Source organism: Budorcas taxicolor, chromosome 4 (assembly GCF_023091745.1).
Source record: "Budorcas taxicolor isolate Tak-1 chromosome 4, Takin1.1, whole genome shotgun sequence".
NCBI classification, from domain to species: domain Eukaryota; kingdom Metazoa; phylum Chordata; class Mammalia; order Artiodactyla; family Bovidae; genus Budorcas; species Budorcas taxicolor.
The window spans coordinates 68,911,106-68,929,227 of record NC_068913.1 but is presented as its reverse complement, the minus strand read 5'-3'; the positions used below and the strand labels follow the sequence as shown (position 1 = coordinate 68,929,227).

Sequence of the window (18,122 nt, the reverse complement as noted above, 5' to 3'; positions counted from 1 at the left end):
TCAGTTGTAAATATTTTTTTTTTTTTCCAAACAGCCAAGGGAACAGGACATTTAATTTGACTTTAATGTAAACATGGAATTATAGACTAAAAAAGAAGATGGCTGACAAAACATGATGGGGGGCAAGAATGTTGGATTTTTTTCCTTCCTATTTTTCTCTTTTCTCTTTGAACCATCTGGGAAGTGAAAGAAGTTAGAGAGATTAGAGGACAGATACTCCCAATCTGTAGGAGTTAACCCTAAAGTCACTCTCCTGTATTGTTGTTTATTTGATTTGATTTCATAAAACTTCCCAAGGAGAATTCTACCTTTTGCTCTCCCTGAAATGAGGCATTCAGCTCACTGTGATAAGCGAAAGGGGCTAGTTTTGACTTTTTATATCAGAGCTCTATTTGAAAGATTAGGTGTTCCCATGCTATTAAAAAAACACCCAAGTTATAGAGAAACCCATATTATCACTAGAGAGAAAGTCATCCCTTCCTGGACGGTATAACTCAGTGAAGAGGACATTTCATAAGACCAGAAATGAGGGAAGGAGAGAAAGCAGCAAGGAAAACCCCCAAACTTGGATATAATGGTACATATTAGAAAAATTAAATCTCAATTTAAAAAAATTTTTAATCGGAGGATAACTATTTTATTGTGTTGGCTTCTGCCATACAACAATATGAATCAGCCATAGGTATACATATGTGCCCCCCGGGACCTACCCCTCATCCTGTATCCCGTCCCACCCCTCTAGGTTGTCACGGAGCACAGAGCACCAGCTCCTTGTGTTACGCAGCAACTTCCTTAGTTAGCTCTCTATTTTATATATGGCCATGTACGTGTTTCAGTGCTGAAGGAGAGGGTGGGACAAATTGAATCAAATGTGTTTTTTAAATAGACAATTATAGGGGCTTCCTTGGTGCTCCAAGGGTTAAGACTTAGTGCTCCCAATGCAGGGAAACCAGGTGGGAACCCTGGTCAGGGAACTAGATCCTGCACGTGGCAACTAAGATCCCATTTAGGCCATAACCAAGACCTGGAGCAGCCCAATAAAATTTTTTTAAAAAGAAAATAGACAATCATAGTTAAAAAGAAAAAAATCTGGTGTCTTTCTGTTTAATAAATGTACTTAATGAAAGAAAAAAAGACTAGAGAGGTCAACACTGCCATTTCACAGGACCCCGGGTACTTACGGGATTATCAACGTAGAGCATGGAAAACGTAGTAGTCCAGGGAAAGTCTCTGGCAAACACTAGTAAAGCAGAGAAGAGGCTTGAGACTGAGTCCTTATTAACACATTCCACCTAATGTCTAGCTCTAGTTTGGAGCCCAACACTCCCACCTGTCCCCTCCAGTTTGGGGAATGCTTCGTGTCCCTCTGACCCTGCATCACTGTCCTGCAGCAGGTACGGACACCAGCTGCTTTTTCCTCTTCCCCTCCTCTCCTTTACTTTTCCCAGAACCAGAGAATTTCTACATCTAAGATGAACGTTGGAAACAAAACCCCATGCAACTGCCTCATGCAGAAATACCTATCACCCACAGATGCAATAAACCTATCTGTCCAATTGAGTGAATCCTCTTTAACCTCTGATTCTCCAGAATCTTCCCTCCCATCCAACATTGAAGAGACCCACAACTTCGACAGAATTGTGTACAGAAGTATACTGAGTCACAAACTCGTTCACACTCCAAATTCTGACCTGGGGAAAGTAAACAATCTCCCCTCCCCTAAAACTGAGGTGGAGATAAGCCTGGGTTAGAGCTGGATGTAGCTCCTTCTCCATTCCTTCCTGCTGCCCTCAGCCCTCAGCACCTTGCTTCCAAGATACCTGATCATTTGTGTGGCTGAACTACGCCTTTCAGTTTGTATGAATAATTAGGGATATAATTCCATCCACTTGCCCTACGCAAAAGGTCTCACCCAGACAGTAATAAATGCCAACTATTTTCATAAGTCTGGATTGCTTGAGTCAGCAGCAGATTAGCAGAACAAAGTGTGGAACATTTCACTCAAATTTCAAGGCAGAAAGCAGCCCAGTCAGGACACTCACCCTGCTGGCTCCTCCTTCTTGGACAGACATTGCCAGAAAATTGTGTTTTCATAATCTGAAACTGTAAAGCTATTTCTAGGGGTTCATTGTACATACTAAGTTATTTCTAAAGCAGATACAAGGGTCAAAGGAAGAACTCTCTGTGGGAAACCAGAGTCCAAGCAATACTTACAAGTCATGTTTTTGCTGACAATGTAAGGTCCATGTTCCACAAAGAGACCAAACATGGATGAGCCTCCTGGCCCACCTTGCAGCCAAAGGACAACTGGTGCATTCTCTGGCTCTACCTAGAAAGGACAAAGAACCCAGTGAATACACAGAGTGCTAAGGCTTCAGAAAATACCCAAGCAAACTCATCTAAATCCTCTGTCTTTCACAGCCTTGACTAAGTCTCATCAAACCTTCCCCATGACCACTCTCTACAGAAGTAAAGCACTGTCATTTCTTGTTTAGAATTAGTATTTATTTCATATGCTGGTATCTATCTTGTGCAGTTACGTTTTTTCTCGCCAATAGCCAGAATACCCAGGAATGATCAAAGATTTGCCTTTGTATATCCTCAGGAGTAGCAGCCATGAGGCCCTACCCCTCGTCCAAGGTCAGAAGCAGCACCTGCACTTTGCTGAAGTAACTGTGAAGAGATACCCCACGTCCAAGGTAAGAGAAACCCAAGAAAGATGGTAGGCACTGAGAGAGGGCATCAGAGGGCAGACACACTGAAACTATACTCACAGAAAACTAGTCAATCTAATCACACGGACCACAGCCTTGTCGAACTCAATGAAACTAAGCCATGCCATGTGGGGCTGCCCAAGACGGACAGGTCATGGTGGAGAGGTCTGACAGAATATGGTCCACTGGAGAAGGGAATGGCAAACCACTTCAGTATTTTTGCCCTGAGAACCACATGAACAGTATGAAAAGGCAAAAAGATAGGACACTGAAAGATGAACTCCCGGGTCGGTAGGTGCCCAATATGCTACTGGAAATCAATGGAGAAATAACTCCAGAAAGAATGAAGGGATGGAGCTAAAGCAAAAACAATACCCAGTTGTGGATGTGACTAGTGATAGAAGCAAGGTCCAATGCTGTAAAGAGCAATAAATACTGCATAGGGACCTGGAATGTTAGGTCCATGAATCAAGGCAAATTGGAAGTGGTCAAACAGGAGATGGCAAGAGTGAACATCAACATTCTAGGAATCAGCAAGCTAAAATGGACTGGAATGGGTGAATTTAACTCAGATGACCATTATATCTACTACTGTGGGCAAGAATCCCTTAAAAAAAATGGAGTAGTCATCACAGTCAACAAGAGTCAGAAATGCAGTACTTGGATGCAGTCTCAAAATGACAGAATGATCTCTGTTCATTTCCAAGGCAAACCATTCAATATCATGGTAATCCAAGTCTATGCCCTGACCAGTAACACTGAAGAAGCTGAAGCTGAATGGTTCTGTGAAGACCTACAAGACCTTTTAGAACTAACACCCAAAAAAGATGTCCTTTTCATTATAGGGGACTGGAATGCAAAAGTAGGAAGTCAAGAAACACCTGGGGTAACAGGCAAATTTGGCCTTGGAATACCGAATAAAGCGGGGCAAAGGCTAATAGAGTTTTGCCAAGAGAACGCACTGGTCATAGCAAATACCCACTTCCAACAACATAAGAGAAGACTCTACACATGGATATCACCAGACGGTCAACACTGTAATCAGACTGATTATATTCTTTTCAGCCAAAGACGGAGAAGCTCTATACAGTCAACAAAAACAAGACCGGGAGCTGACTGTGGCTCAAATCATGAACTCCTTATTGCCAAATTCAGACTTAAACTGAAGAAAGTAGGGAAAATCGCTAGACCATTCAGGTATGACCTAAATCAAATCCCTTATGATTATACAGTGGAAGTGAGAAATAGATTCAAGGGCCTAGATCTGATAGATAGAGTACCTGATGAACGATGGATGGAGGTTCGTGACATTGTACAGGAGACAGGGATCAAGACCATCTCCATGGAAAAGAAATGCAAAAAAGCAAAATGGCTGTCTGGGGAGGCCTTACAAATAGCTGTGAAAAGAAGAGAAGCAAAAAGCAAAGGAGAAAAGGAAAGATATAAGCATCTGAATGCAGAGTTCCGAAGAATAGCAAGAAGAAGATAAGAAAGCCTTCCTCGGTGATCAATGCAAAGAAATAGAGGAAAACAATAGAATGGGAAAGACTAGAGATCTCTTCAAGAAAATTAGAGATACCAAGGGAACATTTCATGCAAAGATGGGCTCGATAAAGGACAGAAATGGTATGGACCCAACAGAAGCAGAAGATATTAAGAAGAGTTGGCAAGAATACACAAAATAATTGTACAAAAAAGATCTTCACCACCAAGATAATCACGATGGTGTGATCACACACCTAGAGACAGACATCCTGGAATGTGAAGTCAAGTGGGCCTTAGAAAGCATCACTACGAAGCATCAAAGCTAGTGGAGGTGATGGAATTCCAGTTGAGCTATTTCAAATCTTGAAAGATGATGCTGTTAAAGTGCTGCACTCAATATGCCAGCAAATTTGGAAAACTCAGCAGTGGCCATGAGACTGGAAAAGGTCAGTTTTCATCCCAATCCCAAAGAAAGGCAATGCCAAAGAATGCTCAAACTACCACACAATTGCACTCATCTCACACGCTAGTAAAGTAATGCTCAAAATTCTCCAAGCCAGGCTTCAGCAATACATGAACTGTGAAATTCCAGATGTTCAAGCTGGTTTTAGAAAAAGCAGAGGAACCAGAGATCAAATTGCCAACATCCGCTGGATCATGGAAAAAGCAAGAGAGTTCCAGAAAAACATCTATTTCTGTTTTATTGACTATGCCAAAGCCTTTGACTCTGTGGATTACAATAAACTATGGAAGATTTTTCAAGAGATGGGAATACCAGACCACCTAACCTGCCTCTTGAGAAACCTATATGCAGGTCAGGAAGCAACAGTTAGAACTGGACATGAAACAACAGACTGGTTCCAAATAGAAAAGGAGTACAGCAAGGCTGTATACTGTCACCCTGCTTATTTAACTTATATGCAGAGTACATCATGAGAAATGCTGGGCTGGAAGAAGCACAAGCTGGAATCAAGATTGCAGGGAGAAATATCAATAACCTCAGATATACAGATGACACCCCCCTTATGGCAGAAAGTGAAGAGGAGCTAAAAAGCCTCTTGATGAAAGTGAAAGAGGAGAGTGAAAAAGTTTGCTTAAAGCTCAACATTCAGAAAACTAAGATAATGGCATCTGGTCCCATCACTTCATGGGAAATAGATGGGGAAACAGTGGAAACAGTGTCACACTTTATTTTTTTGGGCTCCAAAATCACTCCAGATGGTGATTGGAGCCATGAAATTAAAAGACGCTTGCTCCTTGGAAGGAAAGTTATGACCAACCTAGAAAGCATATTCAAAAGCAGAGACATTACTTTCCCAACAAAGGTCCATCTAGTCAAGGCTATGGTTTTTCCAGAGTTCATGTATGGATGTGAGAGTTGGACTGTGAAGAAAGCTGAGGGCCGAAGAATTGATGCTTTTGAACTGTGGAGGAGAAGACTCTTGAGAGTCCCTTGGACTGCAAGGAGATCCAACCAGTCCATCCTAAAGGAGATCAGTCCTGGGTGTTCTTTGGAAGGACTGATGCTGAGGCTGAAACTCCAATACTTAGGCTCCCTGATGTGAAGACCTGACTCATTGGAAAAGACTCTGATGCTGGGAGGGATTGGGGGCAGGAGGAGAAGGGGACGACAGAGGATGAGATGGCTGGATGGCATCACTGGCTTGACGGACATGAGTTTGAGTGAACTCTGGGAGTTGGTGACGGACAGGGAGGCCTGGCACTCTGCAATTCATGGAGTCGCAAAGAGTCAGACGCGACTGAGCGCTTGAACTGAACGAAACTGAGGTGGTTAAATGTGCAGGCAGGGCCGAGAAGCTGTGAGGGTAATAGAGAGTTTTGCCCTCTCGGATGCCCTGGGCCCTCTGCTCTCCACTCCATCCTCCCCTGCTTTTCATGTCTCTTCCTGTGACCTGGCACAATGATGGGACCTCCAGGCTCTCAGAAAAATAGGCTGACCCTGAGAGGCCACACTACAAAGTCAAGTCTGGTACCTTGGTGCCAAACATCTTTATTATGCAACTTTGAAGCACAGGACACTGCATTCTTGGCATTCTTAAATAATAAGAGATCTGCATACACACCTCCAACCTCAGCTGACCCTGCTCCTCAAATTTACTTTCTTGAAGGAGGTGAATGAGCTCAACAATCTTTGAAGAAGCTCACTTTTTTAAAAAGAAAATTACACGCAAACATCGTCTTACTCTGATGTGCCAACCAAACTGTGAAGAAAATATTGCCCTTATTTGGAATGAAATGCAAAAATCAGATGCTAGAAAAGAAAGGTTTGTGTGTTCAATGCAAAAAGTCCAAGAGTCAGTTATCCCACAGCTTGCAGACTTTTTTAATATGACATGACATCACAAGGCTTCCCAGGTGGCTCAGTGGTAAAAAATCCACCTGCAGTGCAGGAGATGCCAGAGATGTGGGTTCAATCCCTGGGTCAGGAAGATCCCTTGGAGGAGGGCGTGGCAACCCACTCCAGTATTCTTGCCTGGAGAATCCTATGGACAGAGGAGCCTGGTGGGCTACAGTCCATGAGGTTGCAAAGAGTCAGACATGACTGAAGTGACTGAACATGCACACACACATGCAGACATCACAACGTCATGATACACACAGTAATTATGTCAATAATAATGGCATAAAGTTATGCAATAGACATTATTATTATTATTCTTATGTTCAAGCAGAAGACACTGAGACACAGAAAAGCTGAGTAACTTGCCCAAGGTCATACAGGTATAAAATAGCATAATTAGAATTCAGACCCTGGCAATCTAACTCCTTGGGTGATATATTTAGCTCTCAGTTGTGGGAATGAAGCCTTTCCCCCACCTCCTACCCCCATTTAGAAAAGAATAAAAGTAAATGAAGACGCCCTGAACAAAATTGCAAAATTCAGACTCGAATGAAGTAAGAAGCAACTGTTTTACTTGATTTATAGATTTAGGAAATGAAGGACTTTTAAAGTACTTATTATTCTGAAACTATAATTCAAGAATGTATGAAATGAGAGAGTGTGTTTATTTTTGTCAAAAATTCAAAAATTTTTACTTAAAGTTTTTCATATCATAGAGAAAATACTTATTCTTACTTTTTTTCAAAGAGGGTATAAAAAAATCCCCCTTGCCCACCAATCCTATTCCCTACAGATGATCACTGGAGTATTTAGTCTTTCAGATTTTTCTCTATGCCCTACCCCACCTCCTCACATGTACATATGCAAATATCTCATAGATGTTACATATGTTATGTACATAAGTACCTTTTTTTCCCCCAAACTAGTCCTACATGACTTAGCAACTGAACAAAAACAACAATATATAATATTCTATATTTGCTGCAGTCACTTAACAGCATGTTGTGGAAATCTCTTCATATATCAGTACATATCATCATCTGGCTGAATAGTCTGACACTCTGAATTTACCATGAATTATTAATTCATTTAACATACAACATCACCAGGCATTATTCTAGGGCTGGGGATGCAGGCCAGCTCCCACTCATGGACAGGAAGGATAGTTAATGAAGAACATGGACTGTGGCACCAGACTGCCAGGGTCTGAATTCTAATTATGCTGTTTTATAGCTGTGTGACCTTGGGCAAGTTACTTAACTTCTCTGTGTCTCAGTGTCTTCTGCTTGAACATAAGAATAATAATAATGTCTATTGTACAGGACTGTTGTGCAGATTCAGAGTTAATATATGCCCAGCACTTGAACAGTGCCTAGAGTATCTACTTAAGTGTTATCTCTGGCTACTTTTCTGGTAAAGTGGGAAGACAGGTAATAAATAAGTAATTAAAGAAATGGGTAATATAAAAGAACAACAGGAAGATGTTAGAGTGAATACTTAAAGGCAGCCTCCGTGATGGACTAGCATTTGAAATGTGAATAATACCTTACAAAAAAGCATTCATATATTTAATTAAAAAGAAAAATATCTACCAATGACATATAGGTCAGAGTAGTGTAGCAAGAACTGACGATCAAAAATAAGGGACAAGGAAATTTTAAATATAAAAGAAGGGACAAAAGGATCCTAAATATTTAAGTGAGAAGTCTCTAACAATAGAATCACAAATTGCCCTCTTCAGTGAACAGGAAACTATGGCTTTGCCTCAGAAGCCCTTTTAATTCTTCTGGTGACCCCTGGTGGCCAATTCATGAACTTGGACACTCTTTCCTCAGGGTTTGTTGCTAAAGGAAGAGCCCAGAAAGAGGTAGTTTAGCAATTAATTTTTAGATCTCTACTGAAGAAAATTTCACAATCTCTCACATTAGCACATTCCATTATTCATTCACTATGATGGTGAAAAAATACCCTAGGTCTTAACAGATTGTCATTTGAAGTATTAAAACTCATGTATTTGATTTAACATTCTGTACATAAGGACTTCCCTGGTGGCTCAGGCGGTAAAGTGTCTGTCTACAATGTGAGAGACCTGGGTTCAATCCCTGGGTTGGAAAGATTCCCTGGAGAAGGAAATGGCAACCCACTCCAGTACTCTTGCCTTGAAAATCCTATGGACGGAGGAGCTTGGTGCAGGCTACTATCTATGGGGTTGCAAAGAGTCGGGCACAACTGAGCAGCTTCACTTTCTTTCTTTCTGTACATAAAGAGATTCTTCAAAAACACCCAGCTTCTTCCTCCTTGCTTCTAAGTGAGCATCAGTTCAGTTCAGTTCAGTTCAGTCGCTCAGTCATGTCCGACTCTTTGCAACCCCATGAATTGCAGCACGCCAGGCCTCCCTGTCCATCACCAACTGCCAGAGTCCACCCAAACCCATGTCCATCTAGTTGGTGATGCCATCCAACCATCTCATTCTCTGTCATCCCCTTCTCCTGCCCTCAATCTTTCCCAGCATTAGGGTCTTTTCAAGTGAGTCAGCTCTTCGCATCAGGTGGCCAAAGTATTGGAGTTTCAGCTTTAGATCAGTCCTTCCAAAGAACACCCAGGACTGATCTCCTTTCGGATGGACTGGTTGGATCTCCTTGCAGTCCAAAGGACTCTCAAGAGTCTTCTCCAACACCACAGTTCAAAAGCATCGATTCTTCAGCGCTCAGCTTTCTTCATAGTCCAACTCTCAAAGTGAGCATAGAGGACTCTATATGAAAATACTAATGAAATGAAACCTTCCTGCCCTACTGGTTCCCACATGAGTAGCATCCTCTTATACTTCGAGTCTTCCTTTTCACCCTGTTCCCCATCAAACAATACCCATCTTTCACTCCATCCTTCTGGGCCCCCGTCTACATCACGTGGTAGATAACCTTCCAACCTTACATAATCACTGAAGCAGTACGTTCGTACACCGGGGCTGGGGATGCAGTAAACACTTGCAGATTTCAGTACTTTATTGTAGACAGAGGACTTATTGGAGTAACCCTAGGGAATCTTAGGTACCCAATAAGTACTGGAGCAATCTGCCAATGCCTAGGCCTGGGGACATACTCCCTTTCTCCAGCCCCACAGAGGAACACCACACTCTGTAAGAGAAAACAGCAACCTAACCACTCTAGACCCAAACCAATGGTACCACTTAAAATAAGAAGAGCAATTAGTAAATTAATTAAGGCTCCCTTCACACTTCTATATGCAGAGGCTGATCATTTGCTTGGTTTAAGTAATGCGTTCTGTTGTAATTGAAGTCATTAGTACCCCATGTAACTGTCTTGAAAATTCCCCCGAGTATGTTTGAATGGACTCCCATTTTGCCACACAGGTCCCAGTTCAGCTGATATTTCAGCTGCAACACTAATGATACTAATGAAGGCAGAGGTTTTTTATTTAAAGCAATTGGTTTTGTGACTAGAACTGTTAACTAGATACTTAATAACATTTTAATTATACAGATATATTCCCAACACATAAAAATAATTTACTCAAGACATTCAGTGCTTTTCAGGGGAATTTTACTCATAGTGGTTCATTTCGAACACTCTCTAAAAACTTCCTATACTATGATAGTTGCCACTGTACCATCATATGAACAATTAACTTTTTAAAACTTTTTTTCTGTCCTGAAGCCTCCTCATATCCCTTCCAAGTTCCCACTGACTCTCATCAAGCTTTGGATTGTCTCATTCATTTGAGCCAGCTCACACCCCACTAGAATCGTCTTTACCTTTCTCCTTCCTAACCTTTCTACCTGGCTGTTAATTCTTCACTAGAAAGTTCTAGCTTCTCTGTTCATGCCTTCTTCCAAAACGCTGGACATTAAAAGAATGAGGGAAGGGTGTTGGAGAAAATTACTGACTTTCCTTTCTTGATGCACAGAAGAAATGGCTGAAAGTTTACTTGTTTCTCCATATTAAAATTTCATTTCTCAAAGGCAGTAAGGCATATCAAGGTTTCTGCAGAGCCTGAGCATACCTATGGATGGGATGATCCATAATTTGTCATTTTTAGCTACTTTCTTTTTGATTTGTCTCACTCACCTACCTTCTATTTTCCCAGATCCCTGATGTTATCAGTGCATAGCCAAGAGAAGATAAACAGTGAATATTTAAAGAAGACAAATGTCTGTGACCTCCACATCTTTACTGCATTATTGGTGTATTTGTAGCCATCAGTGGTAGACATATTTTAAGAGATTTGTCCAAATTACATCCCCTTCTCTAAGTCCATTCACCAATGGAAAGAGCCCATTAGCCATGTTAATTATCACATGACCCAGCACCCTCAGTCTTAGCTCATAGTACTGAGGAAGAACACCTGATCCAAACTGGGCCAACCACACTCTGCCCCCAGGAGAAGTGCTAGTTAATCTCTGTTTACCGCTTGGTCTAAGGACAGATGGACTAGGAAACTGCAGGGTAGCCATCTTCTATTAAATGCCTGAAGAAGCAAGGCAAGCTGATCTGCAACGAAGCACAAATGAGTAATTCACTGGTCTTAGCAGAATAAGATTGAGGCAGAAAGACCAGCTGCTGCGGGTCCTGACAACTTCTCCATAACCACGCAGTAAATTTTAACTCTTAAATTTTTCTGTTTTTCAAAATTTTTTTAACTTGAAAACACCGACCTTCAATACCATTACAAGTCCTAGTGTTTGCTCTGGCCTCCATTAGCCATGTTCATTCAGCTCAGGACAAGGGTGGGGATGGAATACCAGAGGGTCTTCTTCCCCACTGAGCCACTTCGTTGGTGTTGGCCAAATGCCAGCATGCTGGGTAGGCTTCCTGTGTCCATATTTTAATGTAAATGGATGTTCATTATAATGGAAGGATAACCATAAATATGTAAAGAGAACTCTAAAGGGTATCTGGGCTGAGGGAGAATGTCCACCGAAGGGCGGGTGGATGGACGAACTCATAAGGTGGGGTGTGGCCCTTCCCAAGGCCACGGTCCAGATCACGTTGGAGAAGCTATGGTTCCAGCCCATTGAGGGGCTGAGAAATTCACTGAGGTGCCCAGGCAAAGCAGGCCAACAACCCCTGGGCAAGGAAAGGCCTGCAGGACAGCAGGCTATGGCTGGCAGGGGCCAGGAATGCAGAGGAAGTCAGGATGTTGGGAGGCTGCTTGCTTGAAGGGCATGGACAACCAGAAGCGCATGGTGTCCATGCCAGGAAGGCTGCTGGAAGTGACCCTCTGGGAGGCAGGTAGTCCAGGCTGATGAGAGGGTGCCAGAGAAAGTAGGAAGCCTAGGCTGTAGGAAGCCTGCTTACTGGTGAGACCTGTCTGTGAGGGCCACAGACAGGTGGTCACTGGGATGGAGTCCAGTCCATAAACTTGCTGAGGGTCTTCATGGTCTGGGTGCCCTGCTAAGGCAGAGCACCACTGATTGTCCTTCCACATACACTGCTGACGGCCTGGGCAGCAGGGCCAAGAGAAAGCAAAACGCACAACAAGGGACCAAGAAGAGACGTCAACTTCCTCCTGCAGTGTCCCTCCAGCACCCTCTACTGACAAAGCTAAATATCGTGTTCGCTGAAAATTCAATACTTGTTAAATTGGTCAGATACCATTTGAGCACAGGGACTATGAGACAATATGTCTGGAGATTACACTAGAGAAAGTACCCTGACCTTTAGTTCTCTCTTTCCAAATTCAAAGAACTGACTAGCTGCACTGGAATCACTGTGGAACTTGTTAGAAACACTGATCCCTGGGCCCTCTCCAGACCAAACAAATCAGATCTCTGTTGGGAGACGTCACATACTGAGCTGGAGGATCTGTCATATTTGTAAAGCTCCCAAGTTGTGTCTGACGTGCAGTCACAAGTTTGGCAGCTACTGCTCTGTGCCATTCTGTTACTGAAGCAGTCTAAACATCCAAAGGAGGAAGTGAACTGAGTGTGTGCAAAGGCCCTGTGTCTGCACTCTCAGGGTCGGCTGTCTACTGGCTTCCAGGGACCCTTGGGGACCTGCTCTCCTGCTCCCAGAGAGAATGCCTTTTGCTTTGGCCACAAGCATCAGAGTGGCTCATTGCCTCTGCATCGCACTGTGGATGCAGGGACTGTGTTCATCTAATCCCCTGCACTCATGCTTTTCCTGGCGTCCGGGTAAGCAGGGTCAGCACCTGCAGGACCCTGAGAGGGAGGGATCATCTCAAATGTTGCCTCCTGGCACCTCCCATGCCTCACTCTATCCCGGCCTTGCTGACTCCTCAATATGAGACTGACCTTTCTCCATCACCAGACAGTCAGATTCCAGGGACACCAGTTATTCTCCTTGGTCTGAGGAACGAGGTAGGGACCTGAGTAAAGGGTGCTTGAGAAGGCACTGGCACCCCACTCCAGTACTCTTGCCTGGAAAATCCCATGGATAGAGGAGCCTGGTGGGCTGCAGTCCATGGGGTCGCTAAGTCGGGCAGGACTGAGCGACTTCACTTTCGCTTCTCACTTTCATGCATTGGAGAAGGAAATGGCAACTCACTCCAGTGCTCTTGCCTAGAGAATCCCAGGGACGGGGGAGCCTGGTGGGCTGCCGTCTATGGGGTCGCACAGAGTCGGACACGACTGAAGCGACTTTGCAGCAGCAGCAGCAGCGTGTACGTGTGCTCAGTCACTAATTCATGTCTGACTCTTTGCAACCCCGTGGACTATAGGCCTCTGTCCATGGGATTCTCCAGACAAGAATACTGGAGTGGATTTCCATCTCCTACTCCAGGGGATCTTCCCAACCCAGGGATTGAACCCGTGTGTCCTGCCTTTCCTGCAATGCAGGTGGATTCTTCATTGCTGAGCCACTGGGGCAGCCCAAAGGGGCTTAGACTCAACTCTAAACATTTCAGATTTTGACTCTATGGCAGTTGAATAATCTACAGGTTTTAGATAAATGCATCCCACAAATTACTCCTATATCTATAAGAAAAACTTAAATGCTGGATAGTTTTTCTAATGAAAAGGATGCTAATTTCAAAAAATGGGCTTCCCTGGTGGCTCAGAAGGTAAAGCATCTGCCTGCAATGCAGGAGACCCGGATTCAATTCCTGGGTCAGGAAGATCCCCTGGAGAAGGAAATGGCAACCCACTCCAGTATCCTTGCCTGGAAAATCCCATGGACAGAGAAGCCTGGTAGGCTACAGTCCATGGGGTCGCAAATAATATATGATTTTTTACCTTCTTAAACATGAAAAATCCCAATTCCACTTTGTAATTTCCTTTCCCAGTAACAATTAATCCACATTCTTGGCTGGCATCCGACTCCTTCCAATTTGGAATTGCTCCTTATCTCCTGACATCTTTAATCTCCCAAATTATGTCTGGTTTTGTTCCGTAGAGTATTTGTGTTAATACTAGAAAAACTAGTAATGACAGTGATAATACTGATAATGAAATAATAATAGCAACTCTACTTATTAGATATCAAACACCATTCTGAGACTTTATCATATTATCTCATTTTCTCAAAACCATTGTTCAGTAGGTAATTTGAGCCTCATTTTAAAAACAGGAAACCAATGCTCAGAGAAGTTAAGAACATGCCTAAGGTTACATTTGGCATAAGGAGTGGAGCCAAGGTTTTATCCAAGCCTGACTCAAGAGCCATACTTTTAACAATTATAATTTATTGCCCTCCATGATTTGTTTTCTCACAATCAACCTGGGGTGATCAAAAGCAAATATTTCTCCAACAGAGATTTTGTTTTAAAATCTAATTCTGCCCAGTTCTAGTTGGGAAACTTGGAGCTAATTATCTAATCTCTGCAATTCTCTTCCAACTGTAAAATGAAGATAGTAATTCCTTCCTCATGTGGTTTTCATAAGGATTAAAGAAAAATGCACAGTACTTATTAGCACATAGTCAATGTTCAATCAAGAGCAGCTATTATAATTGTTACATTTTCATTGGTTTCATTGTACTTTTTATTCAATGAAAAATGACTGTTCATTTCTCATGTTGATTGTGTCCCCCAACTGCACACCAGTTTCAAGTTCTGGAACCCATTATTCATTGATTTGTATATAATAAGAGGGAAGATTCACAGAAATAACAGGAAACACAATTAATTTGAGAAACAGCAGTCCAAAAAATTACCCAGGGGCTATTACAAGTGTGGCATCCTTCCTGGGTCTCTTATTTTCTCTACCTTCAATTTTCGTAAGGGGTCATTTCTCTCCTGATGATCGTATCAGCTGTTCCCCTGTGACAGGCAACAAACTATTATTTCTGCCAAATGAAAGGAACTGTCTCCCATCTCAGTGACCACTGCTTCTCCTTGTCGCATGCTTTATCTCCTTCACCCAAAATGGCCTGGTCCATAATTTATAGCCTGACTGCCTAGGCAGGAAAGGTTGCTTTGGGGCCTTGGGGACCTGGCTGTGTGTGTGGGCTCCCCTGAAGGAGGTCTTGGAACTATCTATCCCAGCTGCCATGTGGTGATAACCTGTCAACAGAACCGTCTTTTCATCTTGCTGTGCCTCTCTCCTGAAGCACAGTCTATCACTTCCAATAGAACACCACGTTCTTAAGCATCTTTCATGCCGCAGTGGCCTCAGTTTCAAGTCTTCTGGGATCATCTTAGAATGTGTTTAAGGCTACAATTCTGGACCCCCAGAGAACATACTCTGGGGGTGCATAGGCGGGTCTTCTTTAACTAAAGGGGGGCCCCAACAGTCCAGTTATTTTACTGCAAGGGGTTTCAGTCCGGCAACTAGAAGTGAGTATAAACCCTAAGCCCTTTTCCCTGACCAGCTTTACAGTCCCAGAGTATCGCCAGTCTCCTTGATAAAGCTGTCCACCTGCTTAGAGGCAACCTAAAAAGGAAAAGACTGAGTCTTCGTTTTGTTTTTGTTTGATCACTTCCCTGTTTTCACAAATCTGGATCATTACCAAAAAAAAAAAAGACATCATGCAGAAATCAATGAGGAGCTCACTGGTATCATAACCAGCCACCAAAGCAGAAGAGAGAGTATGGAATCAGGCAGGACTAGGGTGAGGGTGGAGAGACAGAGCGCATTGGATTTGGAGACCCGGCAGTGGCAGGATTAGGAGAGCTGACCCCAAAGGCTGCATTCACCTCCTCAGTCTCCCATTCCAGCCTTCATCCTAGGTAAGTGCATGGAATAACACACCCACCTCCATCGGGGTTTCCCTGCTCTGGCTGTTTCTTTCTGGCAAATGAAGTGTGAGTCACTTTGGGGTCAGGAACACTGAATCCAGGATAGTAGCCTGTAGGCTGAAGCAATGATTTCTGAAGCATGGTCCACCTGCTAATCCTACAACTTGCTAGCCTCTCCTAGTTTATGAGTCAGAATCTCTGGGGAATTTGAAGATCATTCTTAAGTATAATAAAATAAAAGAACATATTGTGAATCACTAATCCGGGTAAATTTTTTAAGGATCCATTTTGCACAGAACAACAGACTGGTTCCAAATAGGAAAAGGAGTACATCAAGGCTGTATATTGTCACCCTGCTTATTTAACTTATATGCAGAGTACATCATGAGAAACGCTGGACTGGAAGAAGCACAAGCTGGAATCAAGATTGCTGGAAGAAATATCAACAACCTCAGATATGCAGATGACACCACCCTTATGGCAGAAAGTGAAGAGGAGCTAAAAAGTCTCTTGATAAAAGTGAAAGAGGAGAGTGAAAAAGTTGGCTTAAAGCTCAACATTCAGAAAACGAAGATCATGGCATCCGGTCCCATCACTTCATGGGAAATAGATGGGGAAAAGTGGAAGCAGTGGCTGACTTTATTTTTGGGGGCTCCAAAATCACTGCAGATGGTGACTGCAGCCATGAAATTAAAAGACGCTTACTCCTTGGAAGGAAAGTTATGACCAACCTAGATAGCATATTCAAAAGCAGAGACATTACTTTGCCAACAAAGGTCCATCTAGTCAAGGCTATGGTTTTTCCTGTGGTCATGTACGGATGTGAGAGTTGGACTGTGAAGAAAGCTGAGCACCAGAGAATTGATGCTTTTGAACTGTGGTGTTGGAGAAAACTCTTGAGAGTCCCTTGGACTGCAAGGAGGTCCAACCAGTCCGTTCTGAAGGAGATCAGCCCTGGTATTTCTTTGGAAGGACTGATGCTAAAGCTGAAACTCCAGTACTTTGGCCACCTCATGCCAAGAGTTGACTCATTGGAAAAGACTCTGATGCTGGGAGGTATTGGGGGCAGGAGGAGAAGGGGATGACAGAGGATAAGATGGTTAGGTGGCATCACCAACTCAATGGACATGAGTTTGAGTAAACTCTGGGAGTTGGTGATGGACAGGGAAGCCTGGCATGCTGCAGTCCATGGGGTTGCAAAGAGCTGGACACAACTGAGCGACTGAACTGAACTGAACTGAATGGCCTTCAAAGATGTACACATCCAAATCCCCAGAACACGTGAATATGTTAATTCTTAAGAAGAATAAGGTTGTAGATGGAATTAAGGTTGCTATTCAACTGACATTAAAATAAGGAGATTTATCTTGGATTATCCAGGTGGGTCCAAAGTTATCCCAGGGTCCTTATATGAAGAGAGAGGCAACATACAAGAGTAGGGAAGGTGATGAATAAGGAGTTGGCCAAAGTGATGCAATGTGCAAAGTATTCAGCTCACTGATGTGGGCTGTAAAGACAGGAAAAGGAGCCATTGATTCAAGGAATGCCAGCAGCTCTAGAAACTGCAAAAGACAAGGAAACCGATTCTCCCCTGTAGCCTCCAGAAGGACTGCAGCCCTGCCAACAACTTGACTTTAGGCCAGTGAGACCTGTATTGGACTTCTGATCTCTAGAACTGTGAAATAATAAATCTGTGTTTTTTTAAAGTGACTAAATTTGTAGAATGGCAATTGAAAACTCATACAACTGCTATTCATGATAAATGCCTGCATTTGCCTATTATATAGACAGATGTGATATCACAAACCATTCAGTATGGTTTCTGAAAGGCATAAAGTTTAAGAGACTCTAAGAACACAAGGAAATTTCCCACCTGTCAAAAATAGGTCATCTTTCTAGGCTTAATTTATACCAACTGTCCTCAATATCGTTGTGCTGGAGATTCAGATATTTTCTTGACCACTTCTGAAAATCCAGTCTCCACTTGGCTCTGTGCCCTGGTAGGCAGACCTCAAAGGGCCAGACTCCCTTGCCCTCTGGTTTCCAGTTGGGTTCCCCCACGAGGGGTTCCAGCAGGAGTCTAGAGGACAGTCAAGTGCCAGCCTTGCACGTGTAAACCCATGAGTTCAGTTTAATTCAGTCTCTCAGTCGTGTCCAACTCTTTGTGACCCCATGGACTGCAGCACACCAGGCTTCTCTTTCCATCACCAACTCCTGGAGCTTGCTCAAACTCATGTCCATCAAGTCAGTGATGCCATCCAACCATCTCATCCTCTGCCATCTCCTTCTCCTCCTGCCTTCAATCTTTCCCAGCATCAGGGTCTTTTCCAGTGAGTCAGTTCTTCACATCAGGTGGCCAAAGTATTGGAGCTTCAGCTTCAGCATCAGTCCTTTCAATGAATATTCAG

General features: G+C 43.1%; 1 protein-coding gene across 1 annotated transcript in view; it reads right to left on the bottom strand.

Moving 5' to 3' along the window:
• Positions 1–18,122, bottom strand: part of CPVL (carboxypeptidase vitellogenic like) — a 113,729-nt gene that overhangs the window by 86,153 nt on the left and 9,454 nt on the right. The window contains exons 3-4 of the mRNA XM_052638916.1: positions 2,215–2,329; positions 1,182–1,240 (exon numbers count right to left, since the gene is read on the bottom strand). Coding sequence (XP_052494876.1) covers positions 1,182–1,240; positions 2,215–2,329 — 174 coding nt within the window. The remainder of the gene's footprint in view (positions 1–1,181; positions 1,241–2,214; positions 2,330–18,122) is intronic.